Source organism: Rhododendron vialii, chromosome 2a, assembly GCF_030253575.1.
Source record: "Rhododendron vialii isolate Sample 1 chromosome 2a, ASM3025357v1".
NCBI classification, from domain to species: domain Eukaryota; kingdom Viridiplantae; phylum Streptophyta; class Magnoliopsida; order Ericales; family Ericaceae; genus Rhododendron; species Rhododendron vialii.
The window spans coordinates 201,220-220,998 of NC_080558.1; the positions used below are offsets into that span (position 1 = coordinate 201,220).

The 19,779-nt window shown below is 37.3% G+C and overlaps 1 protein-coding gene and 2 long non-coding RNA genes across 3 annotated transcripts; 1 reads left to right on the forward strand and 2 right to left on the reverse strand.

The window, feature by feature from the left end:
* Window positions 1–1,182: 1,182 nt before the first annotated feature.
* On the forward strand, window positions 1,183–5,781 carry LOC131316393 (alkaline/neutral invertase A, mitochondrial-like). Its single transcript, XM_058345738.1, has 6 exons — window positions 1,183–2,333; window positions 3,468–3,633; window positions 3,826–4,037; window positions 4,274–4,767; window positions 4,875–4,923; window positions 5,185–5,781. Exons 1-6 carry the CDS (start codon window positions 1,548–1,550, stop codon window positions 5,509–5,511), a joined length of 2,034 nt encoding a protein of 677 aa, XP_058201721.1. The 5' UTR covers window positions 1,183–1,547; the 3' UTR covers window positions 5,512–5,781.
* A 2,406-nt stretch (window positions 5,782–8,187) lies between these two features.
* LOC131315964 (uncharacterized) lies at window positions 8,188–9,473 on the reverse strand. The gene is made up of 3 exons (XR_009196946.1): window positions 9,329–9,473; window positions 8,556–9,189; window positions 8,188–8,338 (listed from the first exon to the last, which is right to left on the reverse strand). It is a non-coding gene; the product is annotated as an uncharacterized LOC131315964 (long non-coding RNA).
* A 7,756-nt stretch (window positions 9,474–17,229) lies between these two features.
* LOC131316067 (uncharacterized) lies at window positions 17,230–19,397 on the reverse strand. Its single transcript, XR_009196996.1, has 2 exons — window positions 18,980–19,397; window positions 17,230–17,855 (listed from the first exon to the last, which is right to left on the reverse strand). It is a non-coding gene; the product is annotated as an uncharacterized LOC131316067 (long non-coding RNA).
* Between the last annotated feature and the right edge of the window lie 382 nt (window positions 19,398–19,779).

The following is a 19,779-nucleotide window of genomic DNA, read 5'->3' on the forward strand; positions in this document are numbered from 1 at the left end:
AACTTTATACATATATATTCATATCTTTAGGTGGGTCCCACACACATTAGATGTGCAGCATGTGTGGGGCCCAATATGAATATAAGTGAATTTGTGTAAATATTTGTATTAGTGTTTGTGTTTGTAAAATGATTGAATAGGAAAAATACAGTAGTGACTGCTACGAAAACTACTTTGTTCCAACCAGTAATAACGATCCACGTTAGATATTCTCCACATGTACCTTTTTCAGGGCTTTTTTTCACACGGTTTTTCAGGGCTCTTTTTCATTCTTTTTTAGTATTTCCAAAAGAGCCAAAACTTGCGCTTTCTGGATTTCCGCACATTTTTAAATACGGTAATAACCGACTTTCTGACCCCTTTCGCAATGTCATGATGCAATGACTGTTATACCCTCCTCTCCTCATCCCTCCCCCCTGCTCACTTTCAACGGTGAACATATTTTTGCCTTGGAAAAAAGGAGCAAGGATTACTACTTTTTCTTGTGTAATTAATTACTACGAGTGGTGGTGAACATGGATTTTTTTTTTCATGTTTACAATATTCTTTATTTCTTAAAAGCGTTACGTTTTTCCTAGCACTATTTGCTCTCTTTTTTCCTAGTACTATTCACTTTTTTGGTAAAATAACTCGTATTTTATTGTTTAAATTTAGTGTTTGACGTTCAATTAACTACTCGTACCATGAGAATAGATCATAGTTACGAAATTCATGGGACTGGACGATGCTTGCATAGTATGAATTGTTAATGACACACTTCTATATTTTATAATATATACCGACCAATCAACTTATATTTTATTTTCTTTACAATGTTGAATTTTGAAATATAAGTGATCTTGAATTTGTAAAGTTTAATTTTGTTTATAAAAAATAGAAGACTTAATATTCTTATGGTAAGTAGAGTTGTGCAAATTGAACAATCAAATATCCACGAATACCAGGCCTAAAATTGATTCCATAATTCTTAATGGTTGTTTTTTTTAAGGGGAGAAAAAAAAAAAAAAAAAAACAGAGATGTCAGCATTAGAAAATCATTTTGCACGTGGGAGGGTACTACCGTAATTCAAAACTCGTAAACGAGTAGATTGATTTTAATAGTACTACTATTCTCCTCACTTTCCCAAATTCTCGATTCCTTCTCAAAAACTCCACCACTTGGGTCTTCATTTCTTCTATATAAAGCCTTGTTCAATTTCGAGCTACCACCTCACAAACAATTTACTTTTCTCTGTTCATCTGTCAAAGTTCAAACCCCACCCCACCCCCCCTCCTCTCTCTCTCTCTCTCATTCAAACCCGTTAAACGTCTCTCCAACTGTAAGTACCACTTTAATTTTCTTTTCTTTCTTTTCAATCGTTTAAATTTTCTTTTCCATACTTGTATCTATACGATCAGTCTCTGTTAATTCAGTTTTCCAGGATTAGCAGATCGGTGTACATATACTTTACATACAGGGGGAAAAAAAAACATTCTTACGTAAAAGTTTCGTATTTAATCTGTATCTACTAGGCTAATCGGTTGATTCTCATCAAGAGAAAATAAAAATGAATACTTGCAGTTGTATTGGAATTTCCACAATGAAACCCTGCTGTAGACTCTTGATCAGTTGTAGAAATTCCTCAGTTTTCGGATCCCCAATCCCAAAGTGCAACCATAATCATTTGGTTGCTAACAATTTGTCGAAATCTCAATTTAAAGTCGACAAATTTTGTCGATTTCATACTTTTAACAATAGGATTTTAGGGTACAAACGTGTGAATGATTCGAATCGGAAGGCTTTTAATGTGTCCGATTCGAATTGGGTTCAATCTAGGGTATTTACACATTGTAGTGTTGATAAAAGCAAATGCTTTTCACTCGTAGCTAATGTAGCATCAGATATTAGGAACCATTCAACTGCAGTGGAAAAACCCCAGGTTAATGAAAAGGGATTTGAGAGCATTTACATTCAAGGTGGTTTGAATGTGAAGCCTCTGGTGATTGAGAGGATAGAGATAATCCCAGATGTAGGTGAAGTGTCTAAGGAAGAAGTTAATAATAGAAGTGTAAATGTAGATGATTTAAAGGGTTTGAATGGGACAAATATATCAATTCATGAGAGAGAGGTGTCTGTGGTTGAAAAGGAGGCATGGAAGTTGCTTCGAGATGCTGTTGTGAACTACTGTGGGATTCCTGTGGGGACAGTCGCGGCTAACGATCCTGTTGAGAAGCAAACTCTGAATTATGATCAGGTCTTCGTTCGTGATTTTGTCCCGTCAGCGCTCGCATTCTTGCTTAATGGAGAAGGCGAGATCGTCAGGAATTTTCTACTTCACACTCTGCAGTTGCAGGTATTTTATGCCTGCCCTAGCTTCATCCCACTTTTCCATATTGTTTGCTCAGTTTAACAATAATATTCATATCCTTGCAAACAATGCAGTCAGATTGTCATTCTAAAGATTGTCATGTGGAATGTCACATGTATATTAAGTTGTCTACAGGTTTGATGTAATGTGTGTATCTTAGTAGTTGGATAGTTCAACAGAGATTGTGGGTGCCTCGTGTTTGGTTTGTAACATCTTTCCGTTTATGGATGCCTTTGTTATTAGCCTCATTGAATAGCAATTTGTACATGATAATAGGTACAATACATGACGAGTGATAGGTGCCATCAAATGCATTCTTAAGTGAACTTGTTGTACCTTTTGCCTTCGGAAATTGATAGAAAATGGATATAGGTTGCCGAATGGGATAACTATTTGTTCTTTTCCCTTTTGGTTAATTTTTTTTTTTATCAGCCCCTTTTGGTTAATTGGTGGATCTAATTTCTTACACATTTTCTCTCTCAACAAAGTGGACTTGTGTACCTGCATGCTAATTGCTTATTTTTTTTGTAAATGCAAGGCACTCAGAGTTCTTTTAGCACCTATTATACCAAAATGGCTTGTTTCTTTTGCGAGTTACCAGATGGTGCACAGTGACATGGTGTTGTGCTTTTTTCAAAAGGATTTGCTGTAGTTGTTATCTGAACTAGGTGGCATATATGTTGGCTTTGGAATATTCATAAAGGTGGAGGCATTTGAGACCAAAAGGTGGTCTGAAACCTGGAAATTAAAATTCAGGTCCTGGATAAAAAGAGAGAAGATTCTATATATTTCTAGAAATTTTACAAAGTTGATTTTATTACACGAAGCTACCGCGTCCATACTTTCATTGTGTCCGTGATTCTTAGACCTATTATCATTACCCATTAGACAGCAACCATTAATAAGAGAATACCATTGCCTACAACCTCTCCTACTAACATCCTAACACCACATCAACATGAACCGTGCTTTGCCAAATTTTACCAATGTACTGAATTTTGGTGAGCCCATGCAATTAACAATCCACTCCAAGGCTTTTACGTTGTAAATCTTTTTGCCCAAATGCACTCTAATTGTTAATTTGTTTAGACTAAAAGTTCTTCCCTGTTTCTTGATTAGAGTTGGGAGAAGACCGTTGACTGCTACAGCCCTGGACAGGGCTTGATGCCAGCAAGTTTTAAAGTCAAAACAATGCCTCTGGATGGAAGTGATGGAGCCGTCGAGGATGTCTTGGACCCAGATTTTGGTGAATCAGCTATTGGGCGTGTTGCACCTGTTGATTCTGGTAATAGGTTTTTGAGTTAACACATACCTGCAGATGTTTTTCTTTAACTTCTTGTTTAATTGTTTCATATGTGGATACTCACTGACCTTTTTATCAATGCCATTATTACATGTCATGACATAGTAATTCCCTCTTAGCGACAATAGGCTTCAGGAATCTGAATCATTGTTCCGATTTTGACCTCTCTGACAGGATTGTGGTGGATTATTTTGTTGAGAGCGTATGGAAAGCTGACTGGTGACTATGGGTTGCAAGAGAGGGTGGATGTGCAGACAGGCATAAGACTGATACTTAATCTGTGTTTAACTGATGGGTTCGACATGTTTCCTTCTCTCTTAGTAACTGATGGTTCCTGCATGATTGATAGGCGGATGGGTATTCATGGTCATCCTCTTGAAATCCAAGTGAGTTACGATAACTGATTGAAGCTCCATTCTTTTTTTCCTTCATGTATTCCTGGTTTTGTGAACCTATAAGAGAAAAGATTGAGGCAGAGAGATTTATTTTCTCATTTTGGAAATGGTTAGTTTAAGGTTCTCTTTCTCATTAACTATGCCACTTGTTCCTTCTGGATCTTATTTCAGTGTGCTTCCTTTCATTTTTGGTCCATCTCTTGCATAATGTAATTGATTTTTTACAGGCTCTATTCTACTCAGCTCTGCGCTGCTCCCGGGAGATGCTTATTGTCAACGATGTAACCAAGAATTTGGTGGCAGCAATCAATAACCGCCTCAGCGCGCTTTCATTCCATATCAGAGAATACTACTGGGTGGATATGAAGAAACTAAACGAAATATACCGTTACAAGACAGAGGAGTACTCTACTGATGCCGTCAATAAGTTTAATATTTATCCCGATCAAATTCCCTCTTGGCTAGTAGATTGGATTCCGGAAGAAGGTGGTTATCTCATCGGGAATCTAGAACCTGGTCACATGGATTTCAGATTTTTTACACTTGGAAATCTTTGGTCCATAGTTTCTTCTTTGGGTACCCATAAACAGAATGAGGGTATTCTAAATTTGATTGAAGCCAAATGGGATGATCTTGTGGCCCACATGCCTCTGAAGATATGCTACCCCGCTTTGGAGTATGAGGAATGGCGTATAATCACCGGAAGTGACCCGAAGAATACGTAAGGCTCTTAGTGTTTACGTTAATGGTTTTCCTGTCTCTCCTGGGTTTTCACAGAGCTACTGGCTGTGGTGTGAATCATGATAAAATCTTTGTGCTTACTTGCAGGCCCTGGTCATATCATAATGGTGGATCCTGGCCAACTCTTCTGTGGCAGGTACGCTAAATGCTCGGTTTAATCATGAGTTCCTTGTAATATTTGATAACAAATTGTTTGGACAGTTGTACGCATTTCATATTTGTCATCACTGTCATCAATAATGTATATGTATACGTATATCTATTGGACTGGGATCGCAGATTTTCAGAGTTGGTCCACCAAAAGCAGAAATTGGTTGTAAGGACACATGTTAGACAGTTAGAGTATTTTTATTTAAATCACCGCTAATTTATTTGTCTTTATTGCTTGATATTTCAGTTCACATTGGCCTGCATTAAGATGAAGAGGCCAGAATTAGCAAGAAAGGCAGTTGTTTTGGCAGAAAAGAGGCTGTCAGTCGACCAGTGGCCTGAATATTATGACACTCGCGGTGGGAGATTTGTAGGGAAGCAATCTCGACTTTTTCAGACGTGGACAATCGCAGGGTTTCTGACCTCAAAGATGCTACTGGAGAATCCAGAGAAGGCGTCCAAGCTATTTTGGGACGAGGATTACGAGCTACTTGAGATTTGTGTTTGTGCACTGAGCAAATCTGGCCGGAAGAAATGCTCGCGTGGTGTTGCCAAATCTCAGGTTGACATTTGAAGAACAAGTCTAACATGGAGCTGACTTCATTTTGTACAAAGATGATACTAGTTACATTCACAGCTATAGACTGATAATGGGTTAGTGCTGCCTGTTTTCTGGCAGCCTACATCATTGTTAACTAGTTCACCAGATTTATGTTTCAGTTATAGTAGTTGATACCTGATTAAAGGGTAGATGGCTAATGTTTTGGAAAGCCTCTAACCTAGTTTCTTGCATCATGTATGTTTTCAAATCATGACAAACTTGGACTACTATTGTTTTTACCATTTGATTCTTGTTAGGGAATCGTACATTGCTTAGGTATGGATTGAATTGTTACAATATCCAATTATCCATGCAAGGGGTCTCCTCACCAAACAACTGGTAGCTTTTGAATCCGAACACAGTATTCTTTCAATTTGGCATTCCAAATACAGCGTATGAGGTCATGACTTCTCCTCTTAGGTACATCACAGTTCTAAAGCATGCTGCAGAATTTGGTCACGACCAAGTCATTTCTTTGAGAAGCAATTGAAACGAATGGACAGGGCCGTGTAACTTCAGTATCGGAAAATAAGAAATGATTAGAGTAAAAGTTAAAATTTTCTTTTAAAAGTAGTACTGAAAGGGGCATGTAACCGAAAGATGAAAACGACTTTTGCCGAAATGGGTCCTGTGTTGGCCGTTAAAAAAATACAGATCTCATTAGGATATGATGCGTATCATATGAATGTTCCAGTTCAATGCTTTTTTGTGTTTTGATTTCTTCTCACATCCATAAATGGAGAGAGAGAGAGAGAGGGGGGGCGGGGGGGTGGGAGATTTTATGGGTATTTGCCAATTTGTGAACATAATCATTGTGTTCCTCGTGTCTATCTTCCCTTTGGCAAAACCCAAAATGAAAAACGAAAAAAAAATCTTTGACTGATGGCCAATCAGACACAGGTAGGCCTAGCCTTGTGGAGTACAGTATTTGTTTTTGAATGGTGGGGAGATCTTATGGGTATTTGCTTTGGACATTGACAGGTTCCCTAGGGCACTGATCAACTGCGAATCTTGAACACCCCAAACACATCTTGGGGAGAGAGATATATATATATATATATAGCGTTCATCACTTGGATCACTTTCACAGCTGGCAACAGTTGGCCAGCAGTTCCATTCCCTAATTAATTACTAGTACTGTGAGCAAACCAAGCTTGTCAAGTTGGGTAATAAGCTCACCCTCTTCCTTTACTGGAGGTAGGAATTCGAGTCCCGCGAGGGTGTAGTTCATGACTATGGATAACCTTTGAAACTCCACGTGAACTAATTTACCAACTACTAACTCCCCCATAATAAACTATTACCAAAAAAAAAATTTTATTACTACTGTTAAGACTTTTGGGTCGGGTTGAGACTCAAACGGGTGCCCATGGATGGTTGATCAGTTGCTTGACCATTTGCTGATGACTCAATTGGTAGTTTAAATGTCGGTGATACTACAATTTTCCTGTCTCTCTCCAAAATTATTGTAGGTGCAAAAGGTTGACAACTTTTGACATGGGACATTAATATGGTTCCAACTGTAAACTATGTTAACGCATAGGAGGTCGATACGAATAACCCATTTATTACATTTTAGACATATTAACCAACTGTTTTTTATGCAATAGTATACTTGTAATTGTGTCAACCTTCTCAAATTTCAGTTGACTTACGTGTTATATACATTACAATCAGTACAATTGACACGTTTAGCCAATCATCTTGAGTTAGCTAACGTCGGTTGTTTTCTTCGCTATAGCGCAATCCTGTCACACACGATATCATGCTTACTGCTAATTAAGCTCTACTCCCATACATGCGAGAGTATGTAGCCACTAAATTGAACCCGCTCAATAATTAAAGAGAAGCAACGACCGTATTTTGTTACCACAATAATGAATCTAACGGCCAAATTATAAATGAAATTTTATTTCTAAATTAAATTACATGGCTAATGAATTTATTTTTTAATAGTACCCCACAAGATCAATGAGGATCAACAATCCTTACCCTTCTTTTACTTACAGAAGTGTACCGAATGTCAAACTGAGAGCTCTAGTCGCTTGTCCAATTCCATTTGTCATGTACAAAAACAGTCAAGCATTAATAATGGGAAAAAAGAGGAGAGACAAGTGAAAACAAGTTAAAGCTCTTCACCTCGATCTCCCCCTCCCCCTCTGAACATATAGTAAGCCTTTTCCAGTACCGTAAATTGTTCGTAGCTAGCACCAGTAAAATTGAACTGACTTCCGATCCAGAGAGAGTCAGAAATTTGGTTTTTCCACAGGGACCCGGCTTCTCTGAACTGCAGAAAGCCCATGCAGTTGTATCACAGCCGTTTATTTTTGCATTCAACGGTCCAGATTTTAGAATAAAATTCAAGAGAAAAGTTTATTTTTAATCTCGACCGTTAAAAACACCATCCGACGACTGCGAACACTCCAACCGCACATTTGCAGTTCAAACGTGGACGGCAGACAAGCCTTGTGCTTTCCACAGTACCCCCACACGAATGTGAGGACGGAGAGGCAAGTCCACACTACTACAGTGGATATTATTGTACATGAAAGCAGTCACGAGAAGAACTACTTTTCCTCTTTCCATTCCACACATGTCCAGCTCTCTCTCTCTCTCTCTCTCTCTCTCTCTCTTCAGCCGACAACAGTAAAAAACAAACCAAATCCATTCAAGTGACAACATAAATCGGCCCACATAATAATGATAACATTGAAATCCATATGTAGTCTACCAAACATACATGAAAAATCTACTAGGTACAAGGTAATAATGTTGACGAGTCATAGTTGTGAAAGCACTACTATTTAGTACTCCCTCCGTCCCAAAATATTTTTCCGATCCGCAAAACGAGGACTTAAAAATAATGCATTTCTTTCAAGAAAAAATCCAAATTTTTTTCATAAATTAAAAAAACTTATCGATATCTAGTGAATTGTTGAAAAAAATTTAAAATTTTCTTGCAAAAAATATATTATTTTTACGTCCTCGTTATGCGGACCGGACAAACATTATGAAACGGAGGGAGTACAATCTTATCCTACCTGATCACTTAAGGAATTCTCTCCTTCATGATCAGCTTAAATTACAACGAGTGAAAGGTTATGATAAGATGAACTCGAATGTGAACTTGCGCAGATAGGCGCCCTCTAGAGTAGAATAAATTGTACCAATTCTCTAGAATAAATTGGACCAATTTTTTTAGTAGAGAATGTCAAGATTGATCCTAATGAAGTTGAATAGCTCAGGAGGAATAGACAAGGAAAGAGAATGAAACTTGGGCGAGAATAAAGAAAGACAAGGACCAAACCTTTATCAGTAATTTACTGAACAAGATTTGTGAAAACATGAAAGGCAAAGACTGAAAATATGGCGCATGGTCTTACAAGGTCAAGAAAAGGTCCTACAAGGTCAAGAAAACTTAACACGAAAGAAGATCAAAGGGGAATGGTGAAAAATACTAAAGAAATAGAGGAAGAAGAGAATGAAAACGAAGAAGAGGTTGTGGAAAAGCTCAGTTAGGATAGCACCCGATTAACATGAACAAGCCACCATCAAAATGGAGCTCCCAAGAAGGCCACACTGAAACCCAAAGAAGATTTGACCCTTTTGCGCGCCCATGGATTTTGATGTTTCCAGTTGCTTGAAGAAGACCTGCACCAAGGATTGTACTACAATTAAATAATCTTCAACATGCGGCCGGAAACATATTTTGCTGTACACTAGAATTCAGTAAGTGTCCATTTGACGGTGCATAAAAGGAAGTACATATATTTCAATACTTTTGCCATACCTTGAAGAAACTTCTGCATTGCTTTATGACCTGAAAGCTTTTCTCTCTCCCCCATGAGGGAAAAAGGCACAAACTAATAGGACACTTATCTTGGAGAGAGAGAGAGAGAGAGAGAGAGAGAGAGAGGAATGAGTGAAGAGATGAGGCTTCTCATTGCGTGGGCTAGCTTATATTGAGGAGAGAATTGGAACAGCCAGTGGGCTGCCCTGATGAACCTGACAGCGACAGGTCTAAGGCCCAGAAAGAATGTAAAGTAATACTACTACTCTACTACCCAATTTTCCCTTTGACGGATGGCATGCAACCCCTTTTTCATTGAAAATGATTTATAGGAGGAGTACTCAATTTATAGGACAGCGCATTCATAAAATAGGGAAATATGTGCCTGCATTAATTAAATATATTCTATCATTGATATAATCACTGTATGTGGCTTCATGTTCATGTGCATAATTGTAGTGGATTAATTCATTTGTCCCCAACAATCTCAATGTGTGATTAGTTTTCTTGTTGCCTCTCCCCATTGGTTTTTTAACATAATTAACAAGTTACCACTTATATTATATATGACGGGTCATTTAATTTTATATAATTGACACCTACGTGTCCCTTAGCTTGCACATTCCATGGCTAGCTTACAGTCAGTGGCGGAAGCAGGATTTATACAAAGTGGGGCCCGAATCACATATTTTACATTGAGAACAAAAACTATAGTCAATAATATAAATATTGTTATTTACTAGTTTTCAGAAGAAAACGAGATTGCCTACATATACATAATTGCATCTAATTTTATAACCATGACCCAGAAACTGTCAATAACTTGAATATCTAGTATAGTGTGATAATCAGGAGGTATACAGGGGCCAAGCTCCCTTTTGCACCCCCTCCGTATGCCCCTGCTTACAGCACCACTTTCATTGGTTATATCTGTGTGTACATATGGGATGTATATATTTATTGGTCAGCTTAATATTGGGACCATATTTATATGATTATATATATATAATTTTTATTTGAACCGTTCAATAAAAAACTATTTGAAACTGTTCGGATCAAGCCATTTCCGGTCTTTTTTTTTGCTGATTTTTCTTGGGTACCATTAAAATCACTTTCTAATTACATTGAGCGGCTCGGATCATCAAAATTTGATCGGGAACTATGAGGTATTTTTTTGAGTGTCTCCGGAACCGTCCCGATATACATATGCATATATATATCTTTAAAAAAATCAGGCCAAGAGTTATACTACATTAATTTGATAGTATTACATACAAAACCAAGAGAAGTCCTTATATACCTTTCATACATATTCACACATGACAACTCAAGGTCATGCAAGTCTTTCTGCTCACCTTTACGTTCGAGCTTCATCTGCTAATTCTCTCCCACAAAATTGTGTAATTATTGAGTGCTCCTGAAGTACTATACATTATCGTATTACGTGGTGGTGCTCCATGATCTTTCTCATCACACATTAGTGAGTGAGCCACACCACACACTTTACTCCACAAAATGTTATATGTCTATTTTCTTGTGTGCCCTTCTGGGGAAATAACATAAGATTTGGCTGCTTTTCAAGTACTAGCTCGAACTAAAATAAATCAGTATTGTAAGCATTGAACATAATAATGAGTGCTAATTCCAGTGGACATTCAACGACAAAATTGCTACTCCATTAAAACATGTTGCAGGTACGTACATACACAAGAGGAATAGCCCATTTAATTGTGCATATGATCATTTAGTTGCCCTTCATTTCACACTGTGACTTCGATGGAATCGATACGTATGTAACTAAATCAGAAAATTAACCACAATTTCAGAAGGCAAATGAAAATTGGATAAGAAACTAATGTCCAATCTGACCTTCTTTAAATTCCCCAACATGAATGCACGAGTAAAAATAGAGCTGTTTTCACAACGTACCCATTTGGGAATAAACCATTTTTTGAGCGGTGAAAGAACCAAAGAAAGAAACAAAAACTTGCCAAGATTCTTCATTCTTGCTAAGAAAGAGCCAAACAAGTTGGAAATGAAATTGTGGTCCAATACTCTACAGTCTACAGTACTGCCTGCCTGCCTGCCTTGCAAAAATGGCAACAGTTACTACCATGCAATGCAACCCTTTGTTTCTCTCTTTTTCTCAGTGATGACACCATGTAAAACAGATATAATCGCCCCTAGAAATCACAAAGATATAGGACTTTCTGTCAAATATTAATTAATCTCATACTACTAAAATTACTACTGCCTCCAAAATGAACAATCTTAATCCAATATATACATGCGTATATATACGACTACAATATCGTACATACGTATAGTGTGGTTTGAAAACTAAATTTGAGAGTTGCATAGCTCTTAGGAACAGATCTAACTCACTCACTTCCCAAAGCACATGACATTCAGGTCGAGCATGGATCTAAATCTTTACAGGATTTTACTGAGGAAAAAAGGAAATAAAAGAACTTGTGATGCTGAAACTAAACAAGGCATAAATGGCGCCCATAAATTATCCACACACAAGTAAATTCAGACTCATGAAGCACGTACGATCAAGACTTGAGTAGCTAGCTAGTGGAGCAACTACAATTAAATGGAGTAGTGTATATATTCTATTGGTTAAATCTTCCTCGTGGGTGATGGGACTGATTGATCACCCAATTGGAAAGACAGGTAGTTTTACATGGGAACTGCATGGGTGGATTGTTTATGTTCAATCTTGGAACTAAAATCCGGCCTAGTCTTGGATCAGGTACGTACGTGTGAAAATGATGTTACATTGGTGGCCAGTTGTACGTAGCTAATGTACGCTGTGTAGCTAGCAGCTAGCTTTCATTTCATTAATATTCCGATCCGGCCGGTCCTGAAACATTAATGATTGCTTCCTTCCTCCTTAACTCTCAATGTACGTACGTACAAATAGTAGTGTGTGTGTGTGTCTATATATATATATATATATATATATATATATATATATACCGTATATATATCGGGACGGTTCAAGAGACACCAAAAAAAACACCTAAAAAAACACCCCAAATCTCAAACTCATAGTTTTCGACCAAATTTTTATGATCCGAACCATTCAATATGTGCAGAATGTGATTTTAAAGGTGCCCGCGAATATATATATAGTCTGGGCTAGCTAAGCCTAAGCTAGCGGAGTACAATTCTCTTCTCTTAACAAAAAGACATGGTAATGGTATAATGGACCACATGCACTATATGATATGAGATATCCCTTTCGTTTGATTCTTTAACAAGTGACAGACAAAATTCAATTCCTATACGTACTCTTAGTCTTACCCAAGTGGGTGGACGTACGGTTTCGCATGGATGGACTTGAAAGCTTTTGTTTAAAGCAAACCTTGATTCGGAACAATAATAAGTTTCGTAATACCTTAATATATTAATTTGGCGTGGTGAGTACTGCTACACATTTTACAATTTTGAGTGCTCGAAGGATTTTTTATTTGTTTTTGCAAGTATGTAAAATTCCTAAAGTTCAAAATTAACGTTTGTGCAAGAAACTAAGAACTCCAGTCACGAGTATTGGTTTTATTGGTACATCAGAAAAACAAATCACCAGTACCAGAATCGTTGCTATTCCATATGTAAAGACCCATAAATTCATAAAATTTATTTAAATGTTTTATAAGCGATGGAGGGAAGAAATTGATTCAAAATATCGAGAATTGAGACTAATGTGATAAAGTGTTGCATTGGAGGGGTGAATGTGTGATATGTGTGTATATGTGTGTGGGGTGAGAGGCAGGGAATTCATTTTCCCTTCTCTCCATCTCTCGGCTCTGTCTCTCTCTCTCTATCTCTCGGTCTCTCCCTCACTCTCACCCATTTTTACACCAAACCACTCCAAACCCACATCACCCAACCTCAAATCCTTCATTCACTCACGTATTGCAGTCCGTATTCCATTGGTTTGAGCTCGGTGGAGGCGAATTCCATTCGGTGTCAAAGTTTGGAGTTAGGGCTGGGAGGATCTCTTGATTTCGTTCTTCAATCTTGAGGTAGAGAGTTCTAACTTTCAATATATGTCTATGATTTGTGTCTTGTAGCTTGAAGAGTGTCCTTGATCGTTGTTGTTGTTGTTATTGTTGTTGTTGAGATAGTTGTTGTTGAGAAACCCATTGAAATCTGTAGAAATTCTGCTCGACAGCCTTTGTTATCGATACTTTTGTGCTTCAAAATTCAGAAAATCACTTGTTATCGATATCATTTGTCATTGTTATCGATACTCTTGCGTCGGGAACCAATTATGACCAAATGGTATCGATACATTTGTGCTAGGTATCGATACATGTTGCTTATCTCCAGCATTTGCTATTTTGCTTCGTACTTCACCATTTTGGTTTCCAACCACTTCCAACCTACTCTAACACTTCCCGAATGATTCCTTAACTTGATTACTCGTACCTAATGACTTCGTTAAACGTATCTGTGGCCTTAATGCTCATTTGAACTTGATTTCACGAAAATCATTCTATATATAAAGGTTGGATTTGAATGGTACGAACATGTCGATAAAGGGATTTTGAAACTTTACGAATACAATGAGAATACTTCAGGACATCCCGGATGGGTAAAGTGCAAAGGACATTGGAGCCCTTTAATTGGCCCGGCATGAGCTATATGCTCGTATTTGATACTTCAGGACATCCCGGATGGGTAAAGTGCTTGGCAGAGGACATTGGAGTCCTTTAATTGGCCCAGTAAGAGCTTCGGCTCATGACACATGTACGAGACGCATTTTGACATATGGTGTTTTCAAAGGTTATTCGTTGAGATACATGATTGGTTTTGGAAACGAAAGGTTGGAATTGAACTGCTATCGTTGCCCTCCCATTTTATTTGGTTGCCATTGTTCATCTTGTGATCGTTTCTACATGTCACATGCATACATTACTAGATTAGAGCTTTCTACTGGGTTAGTGTAGCTCAGACCTTATATTATCTTTCAGGTACTAACCCAGGGCAGTAGCTTCATGTTTGGAGTGCTTGGATGTGGACATTCTTTTGAAAGCTAATATTAAAGTGTTACTTAGCCATCTTTGTAAATCTATTTTTGGAAGATGTCCTTGTAACACTATTTATAAATCTTTTGATTAAGGAATATTGTAAGTTTTTAACTCTCTTTTGACATTCGGTAATTATGTTGATTTGGGCCTCGGAGCCAAAAATGTAATCTCTTGGAAACTTGTGGATGATGAAGTGTGATTATGAAAATGGAAATGTTAATCTATTTTGGAGTATCGTACGGATAATTGTGAGGTTTTATTTATGAAAATCCTTTATATTTATGTTGAAAATCGAGGACGTGATGCTATAAATATAATTTATTATTAGTACGTATAGTGTAATGGAAGCGATCGTTAGCTAAACAACGAGCATCTATAAGAATCAATCAAAGTATATTCCCCCTTACGGATCCTAATATCCTATATATGTTTGAAAAATGACAATGATTTTGGCACTTTACTTTTTGATAACCACGTACTTCACTATTTGTCTTTTAATGTTCTTGTTATGTGTATTTTAAACTCTAAAAAACAAATATTGTAGTGTGATTATCAAAAAGTGAACTGCCAAAGTAAATTATCTTGTAAAATGTTGCAAACCATCTTTTTACAAAATAATATCTCCAAGGCTTATAGTTTGGCTGGGCAGCAACAACTTCTTCTTCTTCTTTTTCTTCTTCTGGTTATTGGAAATGTTTGCATTTATAAGCTGACGAGTACATAGATCTTGGGGTAAGTAGTACCCCACTTTGTACTCCAATATATAATTGGATTTCGGTTTTGCTAACCTTCACCCAGTAGACGCGCGGAGGATAATACACAAATAATTTTAATCAAGTTCGGACATCAATACATAATTTATGATATTAATATGCTTTCACAAATATCAATACATTTTTTACGGATATCAATACACATTTTACGGTACCTATTATTGGAAAATGATGTACACATACCTGTTCCAGCATTATGCAATTACGTTATTGCTTGTAATAATGGAAGTTGTACGTAAATATATAAGTCTTTAATTCCATATCTCTCTCTTGAGTCTTGACCATTTTAGGAGTATCGGTGGCATGCAGTATTATTGGTAAGGATTAGAGCTTGCGTTGTTAAGCTCTATATAGCTAGGTACTGGTCTTGGATGAAACTTGGGCCGAGAAGAAGAAGCAAAGAATTTGATGTAATGACTTGGGGGCCGAATGCTGATCACAGACTTAATTGGATTATATAAACAAATTAAAGACTTGGGCAGAATGTTGCATGTGCATGCTTCGTAATATATATGATCGATCATGTCTTGCTTGACCCAAAAGCAGCTTCCAAATCTCATCATCCTTAAATTAATAACTACTACTCCATGTGCGTAATATTCTTGGTTGAAATCAATCGTAGTTAGTATATATGATATGATGATGTTAGACGTACATATATAGGAGAATACATGCTAGCTAGCTGTGCATGGTAGCTGATCTCTCTCAAAATATCAGCAAATGGAGCCATCCATCTAGTTCCACCTTGGCGTCCTAATTAGAGTAAGTCCAATAGTGAAATAAGGTACGTAGCTGATCGATCTCAAAATATCAGCAAATGGAGCCATCCATCTACTTCCGCTCTAGCGTCCTAAGAGTAAGTCCACTGGTGAAAAAATGGCTTAAGCCATTGTAAAAGAAATGGCAAATTCTAAAATCAGCCCAATGGGCTGACAATAGTAAATATGTGAATGTGTATTAAAGAGTGTAAAAAATAAACAGAAATACATATTTTTCTTATTACCTTCTAGTGTGCTTATCGTCAACCCAGTGGACTGACAATAGCAAGACCGAAAATTTTCAAACGAGTACTTAAATAGAAAGATAGTAGTGCCCAAAGAGGATCCAGGGGTGCTGTAGTGCACTCTTGTGTAGTGCGCATGTAGGACAACACACAACCGTCGATTTCATCAATCAACGGTTCAGATCAAAAATCAATTATGATTGATAATAAATGATTCTTACCAGGCATAATTAAAAATCATCTTTCAACCATTCATTATCAAGATCGATGGCCCGTGTGCGCCCTATAGGGTGCCTTACAGGGTCTTACACTACAGGATTTCCCAATCCGCCTAAAGACAAGTTACTAGTCTTAAGATTCAATCATCCTAATTATACTTTCCGCTCCCAAGTATGTTCAAGAAAATCTTTGTGAAGTCTATGATATTCGTCGGTGACACGCAGTGATATATTGTTTAAGGAAGTTGGTTGAAAATGGGATACAAAAGAAATTGCCAAACAAAATTGGTAGTGCATCATTGCACCAACAACGTTATCTTGGCAAAAAAAAAAAAAAAAAGGGCAATAGCTGAAGTCATTTTTCAGAAACTATTGTCCTATATCACCCAAACACATGCCAATTAACTCAACCACAAACTCAAAAGACCACTTTTGTACGTTTTCTATTCGTCTCATCTCCACACACCATGAGAGGTGTAGGTACGAAAGGGGAGACATAGACCTTTGAAGAAATACTATCACAACAAAGGAGGTTTTTAGCTTATCGGTCTGAGTTGAGATTTGTTGTTTAGTCTTTTAGTTGGACTAGTAAAGGTGCACGTGCCTCGATCGCACGTGATATTTTCCAAATTAAGAGCACAAATGGCATTGAAGTATGCAACTAACGTTTCTGCGATTTCAAAATGTTAATTTTGAGGATTTATCTTTATTGCATTTCATTTCATGGTTGCTCAGTGATTGGACTACTATCTCTCTGGGTTAGTTTTTTGCAAAACTCTCTTATCGACAACTATAGGGCTATTTCCAATCAAAGATTTCTGCTATAGCATAAGTGTATGTTGTTTGTATTTGTGCGTATGCAGTATGGATTATGTTCCAATGAACAAGGCCACAAGGTAAGTGCAATACAACTAATGTTTATACATGGTATTAAAACCTAAATCGTAACAAGTACTAACTATGACAATCTATTTTTCACAAGAAGTGCTAGATACAGGAAAGACCAAAAGACGAAATAACCAAAGCGCAAATGCATGGAAAGGGCTGTGGTAGAGGCGGGATTAGTCCGGTTCATCGGGACACTCTTCATTACCAATACCAAAAAGAAATAACCAAAGCAGCAAATGTAAAATGCAATCTCCGATGATCAATCTTCTCCATTTCAGTTGTACCAAAAAACTTGACAAGGACCATCATCTCCTCATTTAAACAAAATAGAAAAACTTCACCTTCTTACAAAGAATATTGGACCGACTTCGCCAAGAATTCAGAACTGGTTTAATATCATATAGATAAGCAACGATCAATTTGTGAGTGGATTGAACGTCCCCCAAGAAGATTTGTTAAGGAGTTAAGCGTCTCCCTAGAAATTAACAAAATTCAAAGATTGTTCTTCCATCCATAGCCATTCTAGCTGGTTCAGCTTCATCAGTTAGCAAGGGAAGCAGAGTAAGCAATGTGCTTTGGCCAACCACTTGCCCTAGAATGGTTCTTCAATAAAACATCAAAAAGCAATACAGTTAGAAAAGGCTGCATCAAGGCTAAAGAACACGCGCGATCATCACCAATAACATGGTCAAGATTTAAACATTGACAATAAGAATGTACCACCCTTAAGAGGTACTATGATAAATTCCTAGCCCGAGAAACGAAGACGAAAAGTTGATCGACTAACTAAGTTTAGAGACATGGTGAGCTCTTGTTTTTGATTGAGCATTTCAAAGATAGTTTGTCTTTAAAATTTAACAGAATATAACTTGGTTAAGTATATTATGTGATTGCTCCCGTTGGAAGAAAATACTCTTGAAGTGATCCCATGTAGGCAACTTTAAAAAGTTGTGGTATACATCGTAATGTCCGTCATAAAATCATACATGTGAAGAGATTCCATGTAGCAAACTAATTGCATTTCATCATCCAACCCTTCTTCCACGCATATAGCAAGCTATACCATGAGGTAAACCTCAACTAATTTACAGTTTGCAAGCAACCTTTTAAGTTGTACCTTATTTTTTAACAGTCAAGTTGACATATATATAGATGTACTATTGGAAGGAAATTTACCTTCTTAACTCCAGTGGACATGTGCATGAACTCAAATAGCTTGTCACAATTTCATTGGTTTTTTTTTTTTTCCAAACTGATCAGTTTATATCTCATACCCTACAGTTAACAACACTACAACTTACACCTCTTTTCTGGATTGATGATTTAGAAACTTCAGAATATCATAAATATTGTATTTGTTTACTTCACATATGTCATGGGAAATAAAGATCAAAAGTACTTCAGAGATAGTGTAGGAACGTAAAGTACTTGGTTGTAGCACTAACTTGCTAACCCTTTTGAAAAAAGCGTGTTAACTTTTCTATGATCTATCTACTGTCGGGTCTTCTTTGTCTTTCATTGGTTTCCCATGGCAATGAGATGTTGAATGTGCACATACCATAAGAGAATGGGAAAGGAAAAATACGTAATATGCGAAACGTGTTTGCATAAGGTGGAGAGTGCGATGCCGATAGAAGCAATTCATCAAACATCTTAAGTGCGACAATTTTCTCCCTAACCATTCACATTATGATCTGGAAGACTGGAACTCGAAGTCAGATTAATACCTTTGGGATGCTTACCGTGTGGAGTCAGAAGATTCCGTTTGAAAGCCATTCTAGGCGATAGACAATGGCGAACACAGGTGTCAGGGCGGCGGCCTTACTGGCCGGTGCTACGGGATAATGGTGAAAACAAGGACGGATTGCAAAGAAGTGCACGTGCAGGAAGGAATTGGCGTTTTACCGTTTATATTTATAGGCGAACCATTGCAAAGAAGGATTGAAGGGGTGCTTCTTGGGAGGCGTTAGTCGCTTGTTACCGTTGTCAGGGAAATGGTGCCTGTTGTATTGTTTTGGTTGTACCCGTTGTACTGTGTCTGTTGGAAACAGGTGTAGGATAGGATTAGTATTAATTGTAAGTCCTTGGGGCATTTGTGAAAAGTAAAAAAGAGGAAACAGTTTCGTACATTTAAAAGAAGTAGTATAGATAGGAATATTTATTTCCTTAGGTATAAGTTAGGTTTAATGTGTAGAAATATCATGTTGCTACACCTAGCCCATTCCATCAAGTAATTGAGTCGGAAAAAAAACCCAAGAGGTTGGCTTAGCGGTTACAATTTGGGGCTTAATGATTGCTCCCTCATCGGAATTAGGTTTCGATGATCTTGTAGGAGCTAGCCAATTCATACAGAGTTTTATTCTTGTTTTAAATTAGTCCCCACTGGCTACTAGTAGATGATGAGATTAACTTTTCCGAGACTAATTAGGTATGTGCAAATTAGTATGGACACCTCGAGATATCAAAAGAAAGTACTTTTATGAGACGTTTGGTTTTTGAGCCGTATTGGGAATAATTAGACGGTTTT